We start from the raw sequence: 19,191 nt of genomic DNA on the forward strand, positions 1-19,191 counted from the left end.
GTAGGGACCATGAAAAGTGAAGTCGCCAAGACTGATGATTTCCTGGAAAAATGTAAGTGGTACAAGAACATTCTGTTCAAGATGTCACCTCCTGAGTGGCAGGAGGCCAAGAAGGCAAATGCTTTGAATGCTAAAGTCCTGTCTGGCAGAAAAGCTCAGGATGAACAGAACAGGGAGCCTCAAAGAGGTTTGGAGTCCAGTCCAGATACAAGGACTTCCACCAGAGACCCCACGCTGTCCTCAGCCCACGACACACTGGTGACACATTCTAAACTGGACAGTGTCAGCTCGGAATCTGAGGAGAGGCTGGAGCTATACTTCTCTGATGCCGAGCAGATACTTGATGGAATAAGGAAGTTTGAACAAGAGGTCTGGATCCTGAATCAGCACACTACAAAGTTTGATGATGTACTGGACATCAGACGGCGCACCATCGAGGCAACCTTGTTGAAACTTAAAGAGCAAAAGGAAAAGAAAACATTGCAGGTAAGTGACATGAAGGACAAAATAGACAGAGAGAAGAAAAGAGGAGCCATGCTGGAAGACTGGGTTCAGCTCTATGACTCCACATCAGACGAGGATACTACAAGGGATGTTCTGAATGCGAAAGTGGCAGAAGTGTATCGCTGCTGTGTGGATAGCTGTTTTCCACACTTCACCAGGGAGAATATGATCGGAATTGAGGCATATGTGGCGTCATTGGCAACACAACTGGGCAGCATCCCTACAGAACAATTGAAGAAACTGAAAAGGGCCCAGCGCAATGACAGAATGAAGAAGCTGAATGAAGAAAATATGAAGATGCTGCAGGATAAACAGGAAGAAAGGAATGAAAGGTGCAGGCAAAGAGCCCTGGCTGTCACCAAGAAATTGTGTGTAAGAAAGCTCATGACCAGACAAAAGCCTTTTAAGAAGCGTGTTGAGCCGAAGATCTGTCCTGACGTGGATGAATTCTCTGCCTCCCTCTTCACTGAGGATGTAGACAGTATGGCCTCATTTTGCCAGCCCAAGGACAAAACGAAGACCAGGCAGGATTCTCTGCAAGAGTTTTCCAGAGCAGAGGATAAACTTGAGTACTCTGAATGCAAGAAGCTGCAGCTACCTTACAGAAAGATCAGTAATGTCGAGCTGACCCTCGCCCCACCCGTTTCCACAAAAGAAGCACCAGTAGGGCTGCGCTGTCTCCCTGCTGGGGTGGAAGCGTCCCCCTACCATGCTAAAGGTACAGGAGAACCATTCCCCAGAAACGGCACTGGTCAAATCCGGGCCATCAAGCCATACTTGCAGCACAACAAGCTGCAGCTAACTTGCAAGGACAACAGTAAGATCGTTCTGCAACCAACTTGCCGCACACCTATTTCCACTGGTCAAACCTGGGCCAAAGAGCCTTACTTGGGAAACAACAAGCTGCTACGTTTCCTCTCTCCCTACGTTTAAATGTCTTCTTCTAGGTTTCCTCCAGACGCTCCGGTTTCCTCCCACACACATATAGTCAGGTTCTGTTGATCAGACCTTTCTGTGAGGAATTCAAGTTCTCCCCATGTGTGGTTTTACTCCGGGTGCTCCGGTTTCCCCCCACAGTCTAACAATGTTAGGTTAAGGTAATTGGCAAAATAAAATGTGTGCTCAAACCTGGGCCACCAAGCCTTACTTGGAGTGCAACAAGCTGCTGCTTTTCTTCTCTTCCTTCATTTAAATGTCTTCGTAGTCTTCTATTTCCCTTTTTAGGACCATTAGTGGTTAGTTCTGATTCCTCGGAGCCAGGTTCTGGTGATCAGACCTTTCTGTGAGGAATTCAAGTTCTCCCCATGTGTGGGTTTACTCCGGGTGCTCCGGTTTCCGGAACACAGGGAAACACTGGGAAAAACTAGGTAGGAGTCTGATATATAACAGGTGAACTATAGGGCAGCCGATATGGAACTGCTTGTGTTTTTTTTAAACTGGAAGGGCACCCTAGAGAGCACTGCATCATGTTTTCTCCATTTAAGGGCAGCCATTAATGCTCTGCATCCTATTTTCTCTAATGGAAGGGCATCCTAGAGGGCACTTTATGTTTTCTCTACTGGGAGGCCACCCTAGATGGCACTTTATGACGTTTTCTCCACTGGAAGGGCACCCTAGAGGGCACTTTATGACATTTTCTCTACTGGAAGGCGACCCTCCAGTAGAGAGAGTACACCGGTGCATCTCAATAACTTATTCTGAATAAAAGAACACAATCAGTTGTAAGGGACAAAAGTTTATTGTAACCCTACAAAAGACACAGGGTGAGAAAAAAAAAATTATGAAAAAAAAAAAAATTATTCTCATTCTTATACAAGTCTCAAAACTATCCATCTTACACAGACCACAGTTTAATTATTCATATTCATATTTTTAATATAACATTTTGTTGTAATGCTGTGTGTACATACAAAATATAGCAAACTAAATAAGGCAAATAAATAGAGGTACAATTTACAGGAAAATGGAACATTCCTCAATGTTTTAATCTTTTTTTTCTTTTTTTATCTTATCTCAAACATCAAGAATGGTGTACAAAATGCTTTTTTTTTTTTCCTACTGTACATCTTTCAGTGGAGGATACTTTTTTCCAACCATAAAAATACTGACTCCTTATAATTATACAACCTCTGAAACTGGGTGCAACGTTTTCTCAGGCAGTACAAATTGTCGTGTAACAGGTGTGTTCCATATTGCAAGCAATTTCCTATTAAAGTCAACACATCACACTTTGTGCACCCTTCTTTAGGCATGCATGTCGACGCCAAGTGCATGATTTGACAGAAATGTGGTTGTGTCAGAAAACATTCTCCTTTTTTTTTCTTCTTCTTTTACACACCAAAGCAGGTGACGATTTAAAACTAAGTACACTCCTGTTACGTACAAGTGTCACCTCTTTGTGTCCCCACATATCCCATCTCTGCCATCCAACAGACTTGACTGTTGATGTGTTTCCAGCGGCCCAGCCGGAGTCCCAACCTCACTTGCCCTTTTTTTCTCTTTTATCTTCCATGTTTTTTTGCGCCACTCTCTTCGTTGCACCCTTCTCATTCCTAGAAGGATCTAAGCCCTCGATAATGGCGCTACAAATGGAAATGTCCCATAATAAAAGTGCATTGAACAAGCTACTAATTCCATTCCTCTGATTTCCATCTGTACACTCCAAAAAAATCAGCCAGTCAATGGCCAAATAAGCATCCAAACATGTAACAACATAAACGTGTTATAATACTGACAAAGTTGCAAAACCCCCTCAGTAAATAGTGTGCACTACAATACGGGTTAAAGCTCTGGATTAAGAGTTTAAAGGGGTCTGCCAAAGTCTGATATACTAACTCTGATTAACTTGAAAGACAAAGGAGCAGAGGTTAGGAAATCGAATAGCTCAAATATACATGAGACGCTGGTTAAAGAATAGGCAATCGTACGTCATTAGGACTTTTCAAAGTGTCTGAAAGTTTGAATCTATTTGGTTTACCGGTTAATCTCGAAAGTGTGGGACATGGGAACTTCTTTGCACTCGCGTTGTCTTTTCAGCCTCACAACAGCTTCTCTCTGCTTCAGTTTGAGGATAAATTAAAGGACTAAACCCCCTGGGCAGGTTGAGGTTTCCTCGGGAAGTGACCAATAATGGATAAATTAAAGGTTTAGGCGAAAAAAGGAATTTTCTCTGTACAGATAGTAGGTCTATCCTCTCTGATCACATGCCAGACACACACTGAAGTACACCTGTTGGACTTCATTTTTAGAAGACTTTGGTGAATTATTGTGCCTATAGAGTTGGGGTTCAAGTGCCACATCATGTTGTCACTTTGGAGAGCTGCTTTTAACTGCTTGTGATGGTCAGGTGGAACACAAAAGTGCACTGTCTGAAGCCACGAGATGGTGCCAATTAGTCTAATTCCAACAGACAGCTGCATTTCACTATAGCAAACACACACAATACATTTTTTTTTTTTGGAAAGCCACACTAAAATACAATAATAGGAATGGTACATGTGTGAAAACAGGTCCTTCGAGGTGAAAACAGAAGAGAAAAGCTGGCAGAATGAAGGGACAAAGACAAGGTGGCATAGCCATTACTACTGTAGTGATTACATACAGTAAGTAATGAATGGGTCCATGAGATGGTTCAGAAACACTGTAAATTAAATAAAAACCAATGAGCAATAATAATCCGACGTCGGAAATATCTTTTTCTTGTGTCTTGGAACACTAACGTAAATACACCAAGTGCCTATTGAAACGAGTGCAGAGGGAACATGTCTCTGATTTAAAGCGAGAAAATGGGGAAAGGAACTGCAATATGAGTCCTTGGTGTTTTAACTCCAACTGTTACTATGAGAACAACCACTTAACTCGTATCTCTTACTAAATGAACCAGGGGGCTGTTGTGCAAATCCTTTGGCCTGTGAAACTCAACCAATCTTAACACATGAAGCCTTAGCTAAAGCCTGCATGAATAGGCTAACAGAGAAAGCTTGTGTCCAGTTCAATTTTCTTACTGTACCGCTGGACAGCTCAATACTGTACTGTAGCAAGCATGCAATGCAGATGGAATGACTAAAATGAGTTCTCTAAGAACAAAACGGACGATAACCAGGATGATACAAGGGTATATTTCACATGGACTGTATGTGCGTGTTGCCGTCTACCTGCTTACTACGAAGACGCATGTTCATAATGTGGCACTCTTGTTTTTAACGGATCCACACTTTCATTTTAATGTCCCAAAAATGCTTCCTCATCTCCCTAAGAGTTGACCATGAGTGGCTCCTTCCTCACCCCAGGATTAGAGCCCTCTCTGTGGGTACACCTCCTGCAGCAAGCTATACCCTGTACTTCATGTCCCATCTTCAAGAAATCTAAATGTTGTACTGAGGCAAAATGCATATATATATAAATAAAAAAAAAATATATGTACTACATTGGATGTTTCAAAAACTTAAAGAAAACGGACCTTGGTTGGCTTCAGTATGTGCTTCTGACTTTGGCAACAGGTTGCCCGTAGTAACAGGGTGTAGTCATATCTCAAACATTTGAGAGAAGCTGGAAGGAGAGATGGAAGTTTTCTATGATGCTCTCTGAGGCTATTAAGTGTCCCACTATATTGCAATTTCCACACCCTTTAAGTGCTTTTTTTTTTGTACCCTGACTTGCAATAGCAGACTCTTGGCATGGTGTGGTCTGATATTACAATTCCAACTGAAATAAAAAACGCACAGAAATACTGTATGATGAGCCTGAATCTCGGGTTACAGAGTGATCAAGCACCAGTTTAGCTTGAGAAACTGGACTGATGGCTCTGCCTTTGAGGCTGCGTGTTTTAGCACCAGTGGAATAGATCCTACAGATCATCAAAGGCCCGACGAGAACTGCCACGCAGCATCGTTTTGGCCGCTACTGCGAGTCCACACGACGGAGCGGACTACACATTCAGATGTGAACCGTGCACATCGGGCAGCCGAGCGGGGAGACTGTAAACGAACTGCAGATTCAAATTCATATATATATATATATGGCATTCCTCCGTTATCTTTTGTTATAGATAAAGGCGATCGAAGTACAGAGAGGACTGTTTGTAGGTCGGCTCGTGGAGTGTAAAGTTGGTCAGAAAAGTTACAGTGCAAACGAGACGTACAGGTGTGAAAAGGACAAGCAATTATCTTTTTTTTTTTTTTTTTTTTTACATAAAGCGCAAAATGTATAGAAATTCACTTCAACAGCAATGTGAACTTGCAACACCAACAAACAATGCATCGTGTGTACAAAACCCCAAAATGCCATGAAAACATAAAAAAAAACTCTACATCTTTGCAATTAGCTTGTCTGCATCTAATGTACAGTATATGTGTATATATACTGTATATATCAACGCCTAATTGCAGTATGCTTTGTATTAATACATTTACATTTGTTTTCTCTTTGCTTTGGCACTGGTTTAATGCCAGAACAACGTTGAAACCATTGAAGAGTGTAGGTGAAGCCTGACCCTTGTGGCACAGTCATCGTTTTTTTGTCAGGTGGATCAAGCTGAGACGTTTTTTTCCTTGAGAAGAGAGTTGTATCCTCTGAAAATTGCAGCTCGGGATGTGCGTACGTCCTCCCTGGGAATGCTGTGTGCTGGAGGACGCCGTTGGGACGACGCGATAACCCCTCCTGTCGTGTATCCTTCTCTCCTCGCTCTACCAGAAGCCTACAACGCATTCTGGGATTTGCTGACTGCACACTCCCAACTCTTTCCAGTAAAGGAAGTTCATGAACACCCATCCGTTCTGTGGCTGAAAAGTCTCTTCTCTGGGGGACACTTGAAGCAACCAAGACTCTAGAGGTTATGGCTTAGCTCCCCCCCTTCCCACCTTCTTTTTCAGGTTTTTTCAAATCTTCCAATCCTTTCTCTTGGCCTCGAGTCTATGTACAGTGTGACTGGCTGATCCCAGAGTCCTGTGTGTCTTGGAGCCAGATAGCAAAAAGGTAGGGCTGCTCCAGCACCAAGGATGAGTGAAGGGGTTTGTGAGGGGAAAAAAGGAGCAGTGAAAAACAGGGAGGGTGATAGAGAGCTGGAAGCTTGAGCACAGTGTTAAGAGGATATGGTCAAAAGATACGGGATAATGTGTCACAGTGGTCTGTCCATCTGTAGATCCCGACTGTCCTTCACCCAGCTCAGGAGATCGTACAACGCCCAGGAGAAACGGGTTGGGAATAGCTTTACAAGACCAATCAGAGGAGGGAGTTGCATCCTTCAAAAACGGCGTGGCTGTCCATATACATGTCGCCACATGTTCAGTTCAGCCGTTATTTACATCCTCTCCAACGTCAGCGGTCACTATTCGAGGACCTGGACTTAAAACTGTTAAGAGATCTACACCGCGGCAGAATTTTGGGTGTCTAGTGTTTGTTTGTTTTTTTTCTTCCTTCCTTTTTTCCCGACCTAGTAGTTGACCTTGGTGACGGCTCGTTCGCGGCCCCCGCCCTCCACCAGCTGGTTGACGGAGCGCTTGCGGCCGCGCTTGAATTTGTTCAGGTCCTTGTCGAAGACCTCGCCGGAACGCAACGCCGACACCAGGTCGTCAAACTCCCCGCCGACCTCCTCCGAGGCGCCGCTCTTCTTGGACCGCCGTTCCCGCTCCCTCTGCTCCTTGAGCTGGAGAACGAAGACAGGAAGTTAGGGGGTTGAAGGCAGAAACATGGGGAGCGTAGCAATTGACAAGTGTTTTTTTCAATTGTTTAAATTAGGGCTGTCAAAGTTAACGCGATAACACATTGACGAAAATTCGTTTTAACGCCACTTTCTTTTACATATTCACACAATCAATCTCTCGGAGGTTGTAACAGGCTCAGTTTTAAAGCTAGAATAAAGATCATATGAGACAAGAAAACCTAAGGAATCCATTGGTACCATGTCATAGTAGCTTGTCGAGAAGGAGGCTAAATAAAGCTCCAAACTTGCGCTACATTTTGGTGAGGAAAAACTGTCATGGTCATTTTCAAAGGGGTCCCTTGATCTCTGACCTCAAGATATGTGAATGTAAATGGGTTCTATGGGTACCCACGAGTCTCCCCTTTACAGACATGCCCACTTTATGATAATCACATGCAGTTTGGGGCAAGTCATAGTCAAGTCAGCACACTGACACACTGACAGCTGTTGTTGCCTGTTGGGCTGCAGTTTGCCATGTTATGATTTGAGCATATTTCTTATGCTAAATGCAGTACCTGTGAGGGTTTCTGGACAATATTTGTCATTGTTTTGTGTTGTTAATTGATTTCCAATAATAAATATATACATACATTTGCATAAAGCAGCATATTTGTCCACTTCCATGTATTAAATACTTGACAAATCTCCCTTTAAGGTACATTTTAAACAGATAAAAAAATGTGTGATTAATTTGCGATTCATCGCGATCAAATATTTTAATTGATTGACAGCCCTAGTTTAAACTAGATAAAAAATACGACCAAACCACGGCCGTCTAAGGTTTATTCTGTAAATGTGTGCGTCTCACCATGGCCTCCATTCGTGCCCTCCTCTCCTCCTCGTCTTTACGTCGCTGCATGTTCTCCAGGTCCTGCCGTGCTTCGCTGAACGACTGTAAGAAGGTGTCGAAGATGCCGAAGAACTCGTCGGGCTGCATCCTCCCTTCTTCCTCCCCAAAGTGCTTCAGAGATTTGGTGAACTGCACAGAGATAACCAGGTATATAATGTTCACATTTTTGATAGGAAGTGACTAAAAAGGCTGGCCTATGCACAGTTTTTGGTAGATAAACATGGACAAAGAAGATAAATACAGCACAACCAAATGCTTACTTATTGCTTGTACTGTATTCTCTTTTATGGCTCAGATCTGTCATAGTTTGTTTTTTCTAGTGGAAGGCACACGTGAGCCTGAATATGCATGCCTTTGCTTGAATTCATCTCCTGGTGTGCATGCTTGATGTTCTCATGTACTGTAGGAGCACACACACACACCCACACACACCCACAGTGGAAGAATGACTGCATGATTTGACCACCGTATGTCCACCCTGTTCAGTCCAAGCTGTCCAGTGCTCTGTGCCAGGAGGACGCCTGCAGCCAAACCTACTCTACATTCCTACACACACACACACACACTCAGCTTTGTACTGCAGTATGCAGCAGAAAACACAGTAGGCCCAGCCGATATCCTTAAATAATATTATTTTTTCAATATTATTGATACATAGAGGTCAGGGTTAGTTGTTCCTAAAATCCATATCAACCTAGTGTCTTGCTTAAACACAATTCTGAAGAAGAATACAGGTAATTTTTCCTTTTTTCAAGAGCATAATTATTAATCCTGATTATACTGGTTTTAAGAAACAAACATTTCACATGCAGTTTTTCAACTTAAAATAACATTACTTTACTCAGTATTTCTAAAAGAGGCTGCCAGTTTTGAGTCTAGCCCTCCTTAGCTCTACTCCAGAGCTCAACTAAAAGAAAACACGTCAACATTGATCTATATTACCTTGGCTTTTGTTAAGTAACTTCAACAAAATGTTACGTAACAAACATACTTATTTTAACACAAATCACAGCCTTTTCTTTAATCTAACCAAGTACTCTTGTTGCCTAAACCTAACCAAGTAAACCTAAAACCTACATAAACCTATGTTTGAGGTTTATTTTGAAAATACACTGTATGCATGTAATGAGCGGGAACAGTACGTTTCCTTTCAACACAAGTTTTTCTTTTTTTTTTAACGCAGAAGTTTATTTTGAAAAGGCACCATGCATGTAACGAGCAGGCACTGTACGTTTCCTGTGAAAAGGGAAGTTGTTTTTTTTACACGGAACTTTATTTTGAAAATATACTGTATTTATGTAATGAGCGGGAACTGTATGTTTTCTGTGAAGATGGAAGTTTTTTTTTTTTTTACACAGAGGTTTATTTTGAAAAGACAGTGTATGTATGTAATGAGTGGGAACTGTAAAGTTCCTGTGAATATGGTAGTTTTTTTTACACTGAAGTTTATTTCGAAAAGACACTATGCATGTAACGAGCAGGCACTGTACGTTTCCTGTGAAAAAGGAAGTTGTTTTTTTTACACGGAAGTTTATTTTGAAAATATACTGTATTTATGTAATGAGTGGGAACTGTACATTTCCTGTGAACATGGAAGTTTTTTTTAAGCTGAAGTTTATTTTGAAAAGACACTATGCCTGTAACGAGTGGAAACTGACACGCCGTCCCTGACGCATCCACAACTGACGCTAGAGGGGTACGTGGAGCATCATACTTTGACGCTTAGGGCCGCTGACCAAGCGGCGGTATTAGACGAGTTGGGAGAGAGAAAGTGTTGACTCTTGTCCATGGAAACATTTGCGCATTGAAAGGTTGTAACTATGTTACAATATGACTGTCGCCCTGCAGCCCCAAATCATCTTCAGTCTCAAAACAAAGCAGTCTTCCAGTTGGACAGCAGCAGTCTCTACTGTCTGTTCTTATCAGAGTCTATAGTGACAGAAAACATCCCATCGTTCCAGTTTATAGGAGGAGTATACTGTATGTGGTTTCTAGTGTTGTGATATGAAGGAGTTGGGGCTTGCTCTTTTCTGAGGATGCAAAATCATCCTGTCATTATGGGCTGGTCACCATGGCAACCTCCACCATCATCCCTCTCCCCCCTCCTGTAATTATGTGTCTGGTCAAATCGGTTTCCTCTCGTCCCCTCGGGTCTGTGCTAAATGAGTAAACACACACACATACACAGAAATGGAGAATATGAAGTCACACATGTTTAGCTCATCTAACACACACACACACACACACACACACACACACACACACACACACACACACACACACACACACACACACACACACACACACACACACACACACACACACACACACACACACACACACACACACACACACACTGCTGCGCTCCGTGGGAGGTGAATTATGTTTTTTGTATTCTTGATGGAGAATTTAATACGTGCCTGCTGCTTGAGCTCAAATTTGTATGTATATTTGTTTATCATGGATGTTGATTGAAGACATTGTCGAGCTTTGAATTAAAGGATGTTAAAAATCCACAGTTTTTTTTTACAGGATGTTTCAGACTGGCTCTGGTTAACACATCGCGGATTTGGTCTTGCTTGGCACCTCCTCAACCACTGCTTAAATCCCAATGCCAATTATACAGAGGTATTGTGACTGCTCTGCGTGTGAACTTGCTATTAAAATGCACTCAAGGGAAACGTAATGAACTAAACTACATCTCTTTAGAAACAACACTAAATGTTTTCATCCAGCACAATGAAGCTTGTATGGAAAGACAGGGATGTCCTCAGAGAATCAGTGTGGTCTTATTGTTACTTCTGATTATTATTATTTTTTTGTTGCCTGTTGGGCTGCAGTTTGCCGCGTTATGATATGAGCATATTTTTAATGCTAAATGCAGTACGTGTGAGGGTTTCTGGACAATATTTGTCATTGTTTTGTGTTGTTAATTGATTTCCAATAATAAGTATATACATATATGTGCATAAAGCAGCATATTTGCCCACTCCCATGTTGATAAGAGTATTAAATACTTGACAAATCTCCCTTTAAGGTACATTTTGAACAGAAAAAAATGTGTGATTAATTTTGAATTAATCATGATTAACTATGGACAATGATGCGATTAATTGCCCTACTTTATATACTTTCACAAGCTATTATCCAGAGCAAACCATCTTTATTTTTCAGGTTGGCATTTATAATTGAGAGTGAAACATATCAACAACTATTGGATGGATTGCTTCAAAATTTGGCAGCGATGTCATGTCCTCCACACAGGATGAAAGCTTAGTGATGTCTGTCCTGCCTTTTCCCTCCAGCGCCATCATCAGGTCAGAATATTCATTTTTGCAATACTTTGTGACCAAACACCTGTGAAAACTAATAACATTAGCAAATTGTGAACATGGTAAACTTCATAACCTGCTAAAATATGGTGAGCATGTTAGCATGCTGCTGTTAGTATCTGGATGGAAGATCATCTTGTACTGTATGTTGACAGGTGATCCATCATTATGCCTGCTATTATTGTTGTCAAAATGACATCACTGCTGTGTGGTAAATCCATCCACACCTTTCAAAATTAGTCTGCAATTGCAATTGCATGATCCTGCAATGATAGCATGACTTGGACAATAATAATAAAAGCAGACATGACACATGCTGTGATTGATTAGGTTAACTCAGGTAAGTTTCAAGTGCCTGCAGGTTAATTCTCATACTGTAATGAAACTGATACTATAATGGCTGCCTGTAAGGTGGGAAACATATTTATGAAATCACTTAAGGCAAAACACTTCAGTCATTGGAAAATGGTTGGCAGCAATGTGAAGTCTACATAATCTAAAGCAAACGGGCCAAAATGTTCAAAGACACTGCATGAATGATGAAAGTGAGACTTTAAAAAGCTCTCTGATGAAGGTTCCAAGCCTTTTGCTAAAGGATTATTATCAGCCAAATTCACATTAAAAAGGGATAGTTCGGGTGAAACAGACAGGAGTACCAGCGTGGGAGCAAAGCAATGTACTTCTTAGGACGGGGGCAGCTGCAAAACGGGTTTTAGCAAACTAAAAAAATCAGTTTAAGTGTACGCTACATTTAGAATGTTTTCACTGCTTTACCTTGACGTGAGACAGCCGTTTCCGATAGGGAACTGAAATCTTTATCTATGTTCTCATCAAAGCCACCAGACTCCATTGAAAAAAACCAGTAATTTTACCTCGCAGAACACGGGGGGTTGCTGGTCTACTGCTGCCTCGATCGGTTAGTTTGTTTGTGTTATTGTGTTACTTTGGTGAATCCGAACTTATCACACAATAACACAAACTAACTAACCGAGAGAGGCAGCGGTAGACTAGCAACCCCCCGTGTCCTGCGAGGTAAAATTACTGTTTTTTTCAATGGAGTCTGGTAGCTTTGGCGAGAGCATACATCTTCTTGTTCCCTGTCGGAAACATAGACTGTATAGCTATCGCACAGCAAGGTAAACCTGCAAAAATATTCTAAAAATCGTGTATACTTACTGATATTGATTTTTTTTCTCTAAACAGGGGGCGTACTGACCATCATCTACTGTAGGTAATACACTGACCATGGATAAGTACCTCATGCAACAATCAAACTACCCCTTTAATGTCTGAATCTGGATTTTTAGACCACATTTACTAGTGCACTTAATACTGTCCTCTATATATTATCATATATTTATATTTCCCAACAGCACATGAGGCGATATGGAATATTTGGGGGCACTCCCTGCTCATCTTTTTTCTGTCTGAAACGGAGCTGTTTTGTTGGATAGAGACTGGGTCTTGTGTTGTCTGTGAGCATGTCGATGTGTGGGTGTGTGGATGTGTTGTCACTAATAAACCCGACCAATCTCTCTGGATAAGAGAAAAAATCCCTCCTCTCATCTGGAAACCTCTGTCCCAATGACCCACATGACCTTGGACGACTGTAATGCTTTGTAATATGTAATAGTGTCTGGCGAGGGTGTGTACGCGTCTCTCTCTGTCAGACACTCACACTCACACACACATACACACACATTCGTTGCCATGGAGCTTTACGAGCCTCACTGGACTGCCTGCTCTGTTTAGTCATTCTCCTCTACCTTCTTAAGATTGAAACGCCGCATGCGCACACACCCACACTTCCATATTTGTATTCCACTGGAAACCTAACGCAGCGTCAGAGAGCCTTGACAAGCACTGAGTTAATGCGTCAGACTCACCACTTACCAACCACACACACACACACACACATGAACACACAGTTGTGCTAGGGAAAAGTGTGTTTAGAGTCTGGGCCGGTGAACACAGGTTCTTTTGTTTTACAGCAGTAACCGGTGCCCTAGCTCCTCCCGTTCCTTTCCCATGACGTCCCAACTGGCCCGTTTTCCCTCCAATTTTTTACCGACCACCTCCTTGAACAAATAATTAAGTCGAGGGGAGGCTCTACATGAAACCCTGAAAAGGGCCCTTCCTCCTGTCTTTCTCTTGGTCAGTCTCAAAATCGGATGATCCTTTAGAGAATTCAAGCAATTTAGGGCATTTAGAGTCATTATGTCAATTATTTTGGACAAAAAAGACAAGCCTCGTAAAAAGTAGAATGTAATATCTGGAACTATTAAAGCTGCAGTGGGTAGAAATGGAGCAAATTATGATTAATGAAAGTTATTTTTTATAAAACGGTCACTATATCGTGACAGTAGTGCATGAGACAGGTAATCTGAAAAAAAAATCTTGTGCCTCTGGTGTCCTCCGCAGCTCCTCCAGTGCTCCTAATGACATCTGCAAGATTTCACAGACTGGAGGAAAACAACCAATCAGAGCCGAGCTGGAGCCTGCTGTCTCTGAGCAGCTGTCAATCACTCGCGAACTCCGATCAAACGGTCAAACTAGGCAGCGCTGATCAAATATGAATCAATATTCTGTTACTGTAAAGCCTATTTCTCTCATCAAATGTTTTCAGAATCATCTTGTAGTGTACTGTTTAGCTGTAAAATCAGAAAGTTTGTGACCCGGCAGCCATGTTGGGATCAAGTTGAGGAACTACCAAGCACCGCCCACCAGCTGGAGCACAGCCAATAGGAACGCTCTCTCTCAATGAAATGACCTGTGATTGGCCAAAGTCTCCCGTCACAGGCTAGATTTTCTCAAGCCTGAAAACAGAGCCATGAGGAGGTGCAGAAGTCTAATTTTCTCTCAGAACACTTGAATTACAATATGCTGAAAGGTTATTATGGAATTTTTGCCCCCAAAATTGTTACCTACTGAAGCTTTAAATGCAGTCTGCAAGATTTAAAAGCTCCCAATGTGTCAGTTTCTGAATGTGCAACAGAGCACCAAAGGCCTGCAAATTAAATAACAAGTTCACATCAATCTTTTCAACACCATCCTACTTTAGGCTCCCCACAGTCCCACTGATATCTTCAGCTTGCATACTTCCTACCATACATCAATACATGAGCCAGTAGGGTTCAAAAGGCCACTTGTCCCCGTTGTACAAAGAAGGGGAGTGTGGACTTGAGACACTAACTCAAAGAGACAAACACAAAGAAAGATGAGGAGGGGATGCAGGGGAATCTTTCAATGCTGGGTTTCCCCGCCGCTGCTGAAGTCATCATGCTGGACTAAGAGGGATGCTTTCATGCTTTCTCCCTTCAGTATTTTGTCTCTCTCTTCCTCCCTCCCTCCTCTTCTGTCTGCTCAGCATGAAGGTTTGCCAGTGAGGACTACTAACGGGGGTGCATTAGAGCCACCCACATGGGACATATGAACTAACAGCCTCTCACATTCACATACACTTATGGTTATGCAGTTAGCTTACCTTGTCCTTGGCTTCACCCAGCTGGTCCTCCAGTTCAGAGAAGCTGAAGCCAGCCACTGTGATGAAGTCCCCGATCACAGCCACGAACTTGTCCCCGCGTTCCCTCGTCCTGCCCTGCTGGTAGTGCAGCTCCTGGAGGGGGGAAAACAAACAAAAAGTTATGAGATTTTTGCGTGCTTTGTATACTTAGAGCAGCCCAGGCGACAGGAATAATAATGTTGGCATTGTACATTTCTGCAAACCACGAGATACGTTGAATGTCGATGTTTCTGAACCAAAAAACGGTTTCATAAATACGTTTCATCTCAGCCTCGTTTCAGGCTTGCAGAACGCACGATGCCACGTGGTTAATGTTGTGAAACGATTGGTTAGGTTTAGGCAACAAAAGTACTTGGTTAATGTTAGAAAAAACATCATGGTTTGATTTGATTTTGATTTAATAGAGACGATGTAATTTAACATAGTTCCAATACAGGGCATGAAACTGATGTGCTGCACAGACAGTTTATAGCTAATTTTCAAATAAAATATACAGCTTTCTATATGATAAAACCACAATACGCTACAAATATGGAAATACAATAAAATACACATTACACAATACACTAATACACCTTGGTAATTTACAGTACAATTAGCTAACAATGGATACAGCTCTGGTTTGCTTTTAGCCAGCACTTAACCTTTGTTGTGAAGGACTTTATATCTGGAATTAATCTGATTTCAGTTGGTGATGTGTTCCAGAGTTGACAGCCCTTTATGGAGAAAGCTGATTGTCCAAATGTAGTTCTACGATGTGGTGTTTTACAGCTGCGCCTAGTTACTCTATTACTGTCTTGTCCTTGGATATACTGTATCTGTAAAAAAAGGCTCTGGGGCTAGACTGTTAACACATTTAAAAACTAATCTGAGAAAAATAAAAATGAGTAAAGCTCTCAAAGCTCAGTAGATTGTGTATTTTTAGTATTTGACAATGGGTTGCTTAGAGAAGAAGAAGGAGGAGAAAGAGAGAAGAGAGAAAGAGGAAGTGAGCTGTGATTTTTCCTTTAAGTCGAGAGAATAACGTCCGATCAATGGTGATCATTTTAAGGTTCGTAAAACAATTTTTTAAAAAACACAGTCGATCTCTGTGAAGAGTAATATGTGCCTTCATGTGTTGCGTGCACATAAGCCAGAAACGTTTCTGTGTGTGGCTGCAAATGTAAAATTTGCCGTTCCATGTCCGTGTAGGAACATTACCAGCATTTAAACACCTCACCCTGCTGTCCATCTCTGGCCTGCTCCAAAACATAATTACAGACGGGAGAAGAACCAATGGGAGGGAACGTGACACAAACACATAACAACTCACCGCCTCCAGAGCTTTCAGTCCACTTTTGATATTGTGCACCTCTTTTTCCAGCTCTGCCAAACTAGTGAAAGACAGAAAAAAAGCAGAAATAAGAAAAGAACTTCATTATAATACGAGTCACCTACAAAATATACCTCCTGCAGTTTATAGTGTGTATAGCATAGTATTTTGATCGAGTATTCACTGCAATACTTTAAACCGCATGCACTTACAGTAGAACTGAGAGCGTACTAATAAAGATACACAGCTATGGTGGAAACGCCTTTTTTCCCCGGCAGTAAACCGCCGTGCACTTACTTGACTTTGGCAGCCTCTGGTACACTGCTGAGGTCGTCCTGGATGAGCAGCGTGTCGTTGTAGTTCTTCTCGACGATCATGATCAGGTAGTGCAACATGGTGATGTTCCTGTTCGATCAAGTCAAGACAAACAGGTTTTAACAAAAGTAATCTAGGATACACGTCTCCTTGTAGAGCTGCTTATTAAAGGGACTCTATGTAAGAATAAAAAAGTTGCTCGTTAACAGTGAAACCTGTGGCCGTGAAGTCAACGAAAGTCAGCTTCCTGTTGCTCGCGCTTTTGCTCACTCTACATAGACATGAACGAGCATCGCTCAAAACAGGTCAGCTAAAACCACAATATCACTCTATATTTCACCTGCTTGGCAGTAATGTTAGCTGACCAGACGAAGGTCTCTCCATGAATCAATGCTGACCCTAGTGTTAACTTTTCCTGCTTCAGCATCCCGACCGTGGTCGGAGGGAACAGGGGAGACACCGGAGCCGGTCGGAGACGATAACGTTACTCGCTCCGGAGCCCCGTCACTTCACTCAGCAGGGGGGAAACAAGACACGGGAAACCTCTGTTGGTCTGGAGGAGCTGCAGTATTTGTTTCTACACAAACTTCCACTGTATATTCACTAGATATTCTCAGAGCTAAACTAACTCTTCTGCAGTGTGTAGTGTGTCTCCCTTGTGTCTTCTGATCGCGGTCGGGAGGCCGAAGCAGGAAGAGTTGACACTGTTTTGCAAGACGGGCTTCACTAGATACAACTTTGCGGTTTTGGTGCTTCCGTGTAGTTTGTGTTGGAGTCTGAGTCTGAACAGCGTAGCCACAAGCGAGCGCGCATGGGACACCGACCCGAAATTATTTGTACGTGTAAGAAGTTACAAACAGTCCCTTTAAAAGGATCATCCTAAATACTCTCAGTTTTCGCTCAGTTTTAACACTACTTACTTCATTTTTTAGGCTTATGGCATTTACATGTCTTCACCTGGATTGCCATATATTGTCATTTTCAGGAGAAGTTGTTTAGACATACAATCATTTGGAATGTTGGTGCTTGCTATGTTTGTTCTACAACACATTTTATTAAAAAAAACAAAAAAACGTAAAACATTCTATACTGCTTATGTCTATAATGCATATAAAGATACTTATAATTCATTATAATCTGCATCTAACACTGTATAATTAAGTTACAAGTACTCATAAATATTCATAAGGATTTAAAACAATAATCATAACATATTATAAAGCATTTTATAATGACATAAGATGAAGTATCCTAATACTTAAAAGTCAAAAAGTATACTACATGCTACATTGATCTGACGTGCCCATGGATAGTTCCAGCATAATCCTTTAAAGTAATATATTACATCGATAACAACACCTCTTATCAGAATAAACGTAACTTTGTGCGGTTTGTATCTGATAGAATGTTCAGAACCTTGCATTTGGATTCTGTTATTGGGGGTATTGTTGTTATTCATGTAATATATAATTTTAAAGCTCTTTTTGTGCTCTTTATGCTGGAACTATCCATGAGCACATCAGATCAGTATGAAGCTAGTTATAAGGGCATTTGCAGTGGCTCATGGATTATTGCTAGTAGTCCCTGTTTTTCACATTTACATATGAATTCTGAGCAAATGTGTGGACATTTATCTATAACAGACACCGGGAAAAAAACGTAGTAACCACAGTCCCCCCCTAGCCCACCTGTCTATGCTGGACTTGGTGTCGGCGATCTTGTTGAGGCTGGAGACCTTGAAGCCGTAGGCGTTGCCTCTCTGGCCCTTGTTCATGAAGTTGCCAAAGGCCAGCACCACCTCCAGGATCTGAGTCAGCCTCTTGCTCCGCACCACCTCCTTGGACGCGTTCAGGATGGCTGGAGGAAAATGGAAAGAGAGAGAGAAGCAGCTTGAGAGATCATATAGTTGGTGATTGATATGTGTGCACTTTGCTTAGTGCATCACTTAACCATTTCAACCCCCCTGAGACCAACAATAGACCTGTTTTTGTCTTTTTTTTTAGGGGGAGAAAACAGATCAAAAGTAGATGTCACATAGAAGTGGTGTACATCATCTGAAAGCTGGGAACATGAAGATTAATTTGAGATGCACACATAATGTGTGTCAAGTTGTTGTAGTCATAAATCAAAATAAACATTAATTAATTATTTAAAATGAATTGTAAAAGTGTATAAGGGTTTAGAACATTATGATCGAAGTAAATGATTGTCATTCCCATGCGCTATTATGTCTCATAACTTGTTGCCTCAATTTTTGGGTTGATATCATTTGTTACACAGATTTGGTGCTAAATTTAAAAAAAAAATTTACCATTCGAGAATTGATAAAAATTATCAATAATCCCTCCAAAATACCACATTAAGACACCAAGACCTTGATGAACACCATAGAAAAAGCCATGCTGTGATTTGGTATCAAAAACTTTTGACATTTGGAGATTTCTGAATCTTGCGGCGATTGGATGTGGAGCACTTTTGTTGTGTAAACTGCTCAGAAACCCTCTTGTTGTCAATCTACCTAGGAAAGCCATCCATCCTCTGAATGCTCTAGGTCTCTAGTCTGATCCATCCATCCTCTGAATGCTCTAGGTCTCTAGTTTGTTGCTGTAAAGTTTCATGAGGCTGTGATTATCCTAGAGGTCACCACAGGTCATT

General features: G+C 41.7%; 2 protein-coding genes across 6 annotated transcripts in view; one reads left to right on the top strand and one right to left on the bottom strand.

Annotated features, from left to right (window-relative positions):
• Positions 1–1,437, top strand: part of LOC141784068 (uncharacterized) — a 2,013-nt gene extending 576 nt beyond the window's left edge. Inside the window, exon 1 of the mRNA XM_074661747.1 lies at positions 1–1,437. This exon is cut by the window's left edge and continues 576 nt beyond it. Within this exon, the coding sequence (XP_074517848.1) occupies positions 1–1,437 (1,437 nt within the window).
• A 4,223-nt stretch (positions 1,438–5,660) lies between these two features.
• daam2 (dishevelled associated activator of morphogenesis 2) overlaps positions 5,661–19,191 on the bottom strand; it is a 136,867-nt gene continuing 123,336 nt past the window's right edge. For 3 of the 5 annotated variants that reach the window (XM_074661751.1, XM_074661753.1, XM_074661752.1), the window contains exons 21-26: positions 18,225–18,393; positions 16,519–16,626; positions 16,222–16,282; positions 14,871–15,002; positions 8,013–8,183; positions 5,661–7,147 (exon numbers count right to left, since the gene is read on the bottom strand). In XM_074661751.1, the coding sequence (XP_074517852.1) occupies positions 6,935–7,147; positions 8,013–8,183; positions 14,871–15,002; positions 16,222–16,282; positions 16,519–16,626; positions 18,225–18,393 (854 nt within the window). In that variant the 3' untranslated portion in view covers positions 5,661–6,934. The remainder of the gene's footprint in view (positions 7,148–8,012; positions 8,184–14,870; positions 15,003–16,221; positions 16,283–16,518; positions 16,627–18,224; positions 18,394–19,191) is intronic. The other 2 variants (XM_074661754.1, XM_074661755.1) reach the window with 1 other exon arrangement.

This window comes from Sebastes fasciatus, chromosome 15 (assembly GCF_043250625.1).
Source record: "Sebastes fasciatus isolate fSebFas1 chromosome 15, fSebFas1.pri, whole genome shotgun sequence".
Classification (NCBI taxonomy): domain Eukaryota; kingdom Metazoa; phylum Chordata; class Actinopteri; order Perciformes; family Sebastidae; genus Sebastes; species Sebastes fasciatus.